Source organism: Anoplopoma fimbria, chromosome 20 (genome assembly GCF_027596085.1).
Source record: "Anoplopoma fimbria isolate UVic2021 breed Golden Eagle Sablefish chromosome 20, Afim_UVic_2022, whole genome shotgun sequence".
Taxonomy (NCBI): domain Eukaryota; kingdom Metazoa; phylum Chordata; class Actinopteri; order Perciformes; family Anoplopomatidae; genus Anoplopoma; species Anoplopoma fimbria.
The window spans coordinates 26,623,028-26,629,976 of record NC_072468.1 but is presented as its reverse complement, the minus strand read 5'-3'; the positions used below and the strand labels follow the sequence as shown (position 1 = coordinate 26,629,976).

At 40.4% G+C, this 6,949-nt stretch overlaps 1 protein-coding gene across 4 annotated transcripts in view; it reads left to right on the top strand.

The window, feature by feature from the left end:
• The window catches only part of isg20l2 (interferon stimulated exonuclease gene 20-like 2), a 7,034-nt gene extending 1,279 nt beyond the window's left edge, over positions 1-5,755 (top strand). For 3 of the 4 annotated variants that reach the window (XM_054620937.1, XM_054620936.1, XM_054620938.1), the window contains exons 2-4: positions 1,695-2,475; positions 3,574-3,774; positions 4,586-5,755. In XM_054620937.1, coding sequence (XP_054476912.1) covers positions 1,822-2,475; positions 3,574-3,774; positions 4,586-4,690 — 960 coding nt within the window. In that variant the 5' untranslated portion in view covers positions 1,695-1,821 and the 3' untranslated portion in view covers positions 4,691-5,755. Of the gene's footprint in view, positions 1-93; positions 115-1,694; positions 2,476-3,573; positions 3,775-4,585 lie in introns of those variants that run through there. The other variant, XM_054620939.1, reaches the window with a different exon arrangement.
• Positions 5,756-6,949: the final 1,194 nt, after the last annotated feature.

Here is a 6,949-nt window from a genome sequence, read left to right as displayed (position 1 = left end):
ATAGTAACCGCGCAGAGCGTTAGCATGCTAACGCTAGCGGGCGGGTGACGTCAGCTTCCGCTTCAGGCCCTCGGCCGATGACGTCAGCATCCGGTCTGAAGCGGATTCCCGGAAGTAGTCCGCTTTTCTGTTAATTTACAACATATTTAAGACATTAAATGCACATTTTACTTGTTTGTTTACACCTTTGTGTTATTAACTTTAATAAAATACCGAATGTGTTTTTTATCACGTCACTTAAAGCTGATTTATCAACGTGTTGTTCTCAGCAGAAAGCAACGTGGTGCGTTTGAGGACACACTTTCTGCACGTTTTCTCCTCTGCAGAGACAAACACTGTCCTACTGTTAAAGTGCAACATGCACATGAATGCAGCAGTGACACAAATCCAGAAACATCTGATACACAAAACATTTAAATGTCAATGTTTCCCTCATTATCTGTTTTTATGTTTCTGTTTACGTCCCTTATGATATGATGAACTCAGATAAGATACTCCTTCATTAGTCTCCTGTCTTGTGCTGCAAACAGGCAACAGCTGCATCTCTGCTTTCACCTCCTGGATGTAAAATCCTGGATCGGAAAAAGTTTTAACTGTAAAAAAGTTAAGACACTAAAAACCTGTGCAATACAAATTCAACGTGCAATAATAGTTATTCTGTCTGTACATATAATATTTCAATTATTGTGGATTTTACTGTTTTTTTATTGCTTATTTATAATAGTTGTTTTTTATTGCATTTTTATTCTTATCTTGTCTTCTTTTGCTATGTCTCTTGTGTGCACTTTACCCTATGCTGCTGTAATCCTGCAAATGGATTATCTTATTTTATCTTATCTACGGATAAATGAGAATCAGACGTTTCAAACATGCAGATTAATATTATTTGGCTTCGGTCATTAATTGTATTAAAATCCAAATCTAGGTGCTCTTTTTTTAATTAAAGTTGAAAGATCTCTTTTGTTTTCATGATTTTCAGATCTTTCACGTTAACCTAACTTTAAGTTTCTACAGAACAGAGATAAAGTTGTATTATCAATATTATTATTTTGAATCACTATTGGGTTTTTCAAATAGTTAAATTCTCATGCTTAGTTTTTTATTGGATGGATGGATGGAGGTCATTTAGTAGTTTTTGCATTTTCTCTATAAATGAACAGAAAATGATTCATTTTCAACAGACAAGTTCTTCTCCAGATGTTCCAGATGTGTCATTATCTCTGTGTTCTTTGTTTAGTTTTTCTTGTCTTGCATAATGGCAATAAGTGATCCTAGAAACACTTAACTTAACTTTAAGTACATTTAGCTGATAATGCGTACGTATGATTACTTAAGTAATGTTTTGAATGCAGGACTTTACATGTAGTGGAGTATTTTCACAGTGTGACATCAGTACTTTCACTCAAATGTATGATCTGGTTATAAACCCAAATGTTGGTAATTAGAACCGTCTTGTAGTGGAAAATGCTTTTCGCCCTTGTCATACTTAAACATTATTTAAAAAGATCCACAGTAAAAAATTTAAGAAAAATCTTATATATATATATATAGATCTGGTGATGCGTTCAAGTGCCTCTCTTAATGTTTTTGCTTTAGTTTGCAGGTCTTTGCACACAGGTTATAATATAGAAATGAATTCATTTAAGTTCTGCAGATTAGGACAGAGTTTGATAACGTTGTTTTCTTTCTTGCAGGCTGATGCACTGAAGCTGGTGTCAGCGGATACAAACGGGGCCAAGAACGGTTTAGCAGGTCACCATAAGTCAATCTGCCCGATTGCTTCGAGGTAACATTATTTTTGACTTCTATACCTCCATAACCATGTCAAACATTGAGCTCAACTTGTGCTATACTGCCGAGTCTGCACGGGGAAGACCCCAAAGAGGAAACTGGGGCAGATACAAGTGGTTTCAGAATAGGACGCATCCTTTAGAGCAGAGGGGCTTCATGGAGGGTAACGATCAATACGACCACAGAGAGAGACAGCCCGGACACCAGCCGCCTCCACGCCAAAATGGCAATTTTCTACACAACCCAAGTTCACCGCGTCCCAGGGGCGCAGCCAGCACTTCACACTGCAGCCACAAGGCTTCCACCTCCGCACCTCACCCTCCTCCCTGGACCGGGAACAACAGAGGCGGCCGTGGAAAGCCCAAGGAGCCGGGGAACAGAAAACCAACAAATACGGCCAATCGGCCCTCACCGTCATGCAGCCATAAACCCGCCGCCACTTCGCAAACTTCATCGGGAATCCCCACGAAGTACCTCGCTCTGGACTGTGAGATGGTGGGCACGGGGCCAAAGGGCAGCATCAGCCAGCTGGCACGCTGCAGTCTGGTGTCCTACGAAGGAGACGTGGTTTACGACAAATTCATCAACCCCTCCATGCCCGTCACCGACTACCGGACCCGGTGGAGCGGCATCCGAAGAAGTGACCTCGTCAACGCCACGCCGTACTCTGAGGCCAGGAGGGAGGTGAGGAAATCATTTCATTGGACAAGTTTGTTTTCTTTGTTACCTCTTGTCACCTTCCAACAGCAGAAACGTACTGAAACGTAACGTAACATGTGGCCGCTTATGTTGTTACGATTCATTTATTCATCATTTTGCTCCATAAAATACTATTAAATAGTGAAAAATGCACTTTAAACCCCGAGGCTCATCCAACTGCTTGTTTTGTCCAGCTAACTCTTCAAAACACAAAGATATGCAATTATTATTATTATTATTATTATCATGTGAGACGGATAAAAGCAACAAATCTATAAAATGGAGAAGTTGGAACTGGACTATTTCTCATTTTTGCTCGACAAAATGACAAATATGTGTGAAGCCAAAGCAGAAGTGTATTAAATCCTGCATTCTCTCTACTGACCAGCAGGGGGCGACTCCTCCGGTTGCAAAAATAAGTTTGACTTTATAGCATTGTACAGACTTCCATACAATCAGACTTGTTTTTGCAACCGGATCAGTCGCCCCCTGCTGGTCAGTGGAGAGAATTCAAGTTTTAAAAACACTTCAGCATCAGTTTCACTCGGCGGAACGGAGAAGTGGAAAAGGACAAACGCTGTCCTCTGTGTTGTATCCTGTACCCTGTGTTGGATACAACACAAAGGCAAACTGTGCTGGGAAATATGCAGAAAGATAAGATAATAGAAAATCACAATGTGGAGAAAAGTGAAAGACTACAAAGCTGTGTGATGCTAGCTTTGCTCTGTGGCCAGTACCAATAGACGTGTGTCATTAATGTGACTTATTGTATTTTTCTTTGTTTGTCCTTTTCTGCTTCACCTTGATTCTCCGTTTTATGTCTTGTGGGACGAACGTCATCATGTTTTATTCAGAATTGTGCGCATTAACAAGCAAAGCACACAGGCTTTAAGCTTCATATCAAATTCATATTCGCCTCTCAGTGTGGTCCACTATCAAAATATCAAGTTCCACTTTGAATGCAGCTCCCGGGAAACGGTCTGAACAGACAGCCATGATTTATTTATTTGATAAAGTAAAGTTTGTCTATTTTATCTCTTTAATCTAGTAAATTCATTCAGTGAACGTCTCCTCTGTCTGCAGATACTGCGGCTGCTGATGGGGAAGGTGGTGATTGGTCACGCCGTCCACAACGACTTCAAGGTCCTCGGGTACTCTCACCCCGCCGCTTTGACCAGAGACACGTCTCGGATCCCTCTGCTCAACCTGAAGGCCGGCTTCGCTGTGACCGAGTGCGCCTCGCTGAAGAGACTCACCAAGGCCATCTTCAACCGGGACATCCAGGTAAGACCTCTGTTTCCTAAACACATACATACATACATACATACATACATACATACACACATACACACATACAGCTCATCAATGTAACGCGTTGCTCTCGTGTCTGAATAAAGTAGACGTGAGTAGAATGCAGCGACGTTAATGTAAAGGCCACAGCAGCACAAGGTTTAATATGCAGAGATTAAATACACGTTTTGAGATTCATCCAGACGGATATTGTTGCAGTACAAAGCAGGAAAGAGTGCAAATAAAAACAAAATATAAATAAAATGTATTATTAATACGTTACTGTACAAAAGGTGCCACAAAACTATTTATGCAACATTGTTTTTTCATGAACTGATCAATAAATGGATCTTTCTACATTTTTCTTTCTGTCTTCTCTTCTACACATTTAGTTTTTTTTTAATCTATTTTCATCTATATTTGTCTTCAAAAGTTACCATTAGAAAGTGCCTCATTTGCATATTCACACATAACATTACAGAAAACTTGTAGTGCAAAACATAATTGAGGTAAATACAATTTATTTCCCAGACAGTTAAGCAGTTTGTTTGAATTTCAAAGTAATCATTGCTTTTAACAGCCTCGTGGCAGCGTCCATTGTTGTTATTGCCACACAGCTGACACTGACAGTAGTCCCGCCCCTGCCACTGATTGGCTAATGTTAGTCCCCTTCCTGTGCTCATTGGTCGATCACCTTTTGATCAAGAAAAACGCTGTTTCATGATAAATGCACGATTAATCAGTCGGGTAAAAACCTGGTGGAGTGGGAGGATTCACCAACCCGTCCTCTCTCTTGTGTCCTCAGACCGGGAGGAAGGGCCACTCTTCTGTGGAGGACGCCAGAGCCACCATGGAGCTTTACAAAGTGGTGGAGGAGGAGTGGGAGAGGAAACTGGCCTCCAAGTTGTAGGCCTGCTAGTGCCGGGCTCCGAAAGAGACTACGAGGAAATAAAACTGGGTTTTAATTGACGTTTTAGTGTGGCAGGTTCTGTGGTTCAGAGCAGCTGATCTACTCCTCCTGCTGTCCCGTTGAGGAGAGGATGAAGACGCCAAGAAGACTTAATGGTGGGAGGAGGATAAAACAACTGTCGGGCCGGACGCGTAGCTCTGACCTTCAGTTCCAGCAGTTCTTTCTCAGGGTTTGCATTGTGTTTAAAGGTGCTCCTGCCACTAGGGGGCAGTCATGTCTTCATCACAGCAACACAACTACATCATGAACACCAAAAACAAAACAAAACAAAAATGGGTTTTAGTGAAATCAGCTGTTCATTTAAAGTTCACTAAAAGAGCTCACTTGTCAGTTTAGATGTTTTATAGTTTTAATCATCCAAAATGCTGCTTTGATCAACAGATGACGTTCTTCAGGGAGGTAACCAGGATTTTAAAAAATAAATACTGAGGTCATCTGTTCTATATTTGGCTTTTATGGCTAAGAAATGTTTTTACTATTTTATCCTTTCCGGACACATGTTTAAAAATGTACTAAATGGTTTTTTCTATGTAAAAAAGCGAGACAAACCACGAATAGATTTCTAAAAAGAAAGTACTGTAACGCAAATAACATGCAAAACCTGATTAGATAAAACCATAAGGCCCATGGGATCTTGTATATTTGAGCCTATATTTCAAAATAAAGTATGTAGTCCCTGATTATTATCCTGCAAAAATATTTAAAAACCTGATTTCCTCAATAATTTAAAGTTCTAGATGGTTAGAAGTCAAACCCCTCCCATAATAGAGGACATGACCTCTGTGGCTGCTGCGTCCCTGATGTTCCTCATCACCGTCTTCACGAGACTTTTACTTGACTCAGCCAGCATCCAGTTGTTTGACCGTTTCTGTCAGTTGATGTTAATCTTCTGTTTTGTAACATGAAAATGGAGTTTGTGCAGTTTCCTATGCAACGACGGACGCGTTCGGTCGTCTGCTGTAGATTCAGCTCGGTGCTAAACTCCAATAAATCATTACCACACCACCATGCTGAGCTCGTTGTGGCGTCGTCTAATCTGCATTTCACACCGAAGCTAAAGCATTGTTTACGTCAGAGACACGACACTCAGTGGCCAGTTTATTGTCCTCATATTCATATTTATATCAGCACCTCTAAACGTTGTTACCTTCATGACGGTAGGATTTGTTGCATTTAGACGGCATCACTTTTCACTCAACGTATCCAATAAACTGGCAACTGATTTTGGTTTAAAGTTTAAATGTGTGTTTTACTGTTGTTAAAGTTTGAATTATGACAAATCTGAATGTCTAAGCGGAGTGAAATGAAGTGTTTGGTCATCTTATTGACATTAATAACTGCTTTAATGAAAATGATCATGTGAGCAAATTTCCAAATTTAAGGTGAGGGATGTGACATAAAAACGTGTTTCATCGAAGTCCAAAAACAAGATTACTCAACTGCCTTCAGGTATATCACTGTTGCTGATATTCTGCTTGTCCACTTTGAGACTCTGGATTTCTCTTCTTAACTTTTCTCTCATCGGTTGTTCATTTGAAGTCGGTTTGAAACTATTTTATTTTGGCAAAGTTCTTGCACAACTTTAACATTTGAGATCAAAAGAAGGAACAAGACAAAGATATTACAGCAGATATGTGAGGTTGTACTCAGGTACAGTGGTGCTAAGAGCTAAATGCTAACACCAGAATGCTATCTTCCTTATAATGACAATGATAACATGCTGATAATAAGCAGTGATGGCGTAAATACGATATTTCACTAGATGAGTGAAGACTTTGACCTGCTGGTGGCGCTGTAGAGAAACAGTTATGTTTCTGCAACAAAACCGCTACGATAATACACAGCGCTGTGTAAACACAGGTCTTCTGGTTTGTTGGACTCATCCGCCTCCCGTTCCTTCTGCCAACAGAGTTCTTTTCTGTTTATTAGAAAATACGTCACTTTCTCTGATTGTTGCTTATTTACTTTGATGTATTTAACTTGTGTGTGCAAAACGCATTATGATCTTAATTTACTTTCTATTGGCATAATTTTCGTCCTTGTTTCTATAAAACATCTACGTGTCCGTGTGATATTCTGACGACCTGTCGTGATGCTGGTTGTCGTATCTCAGGTCTCACGTTGCTCCTCTTTTCCTCTCCCCTGTCAAAGCGTTTGTCCTTAAAGGTGAGCCATCAGCACTGTTCTCCTGCTGTGAAT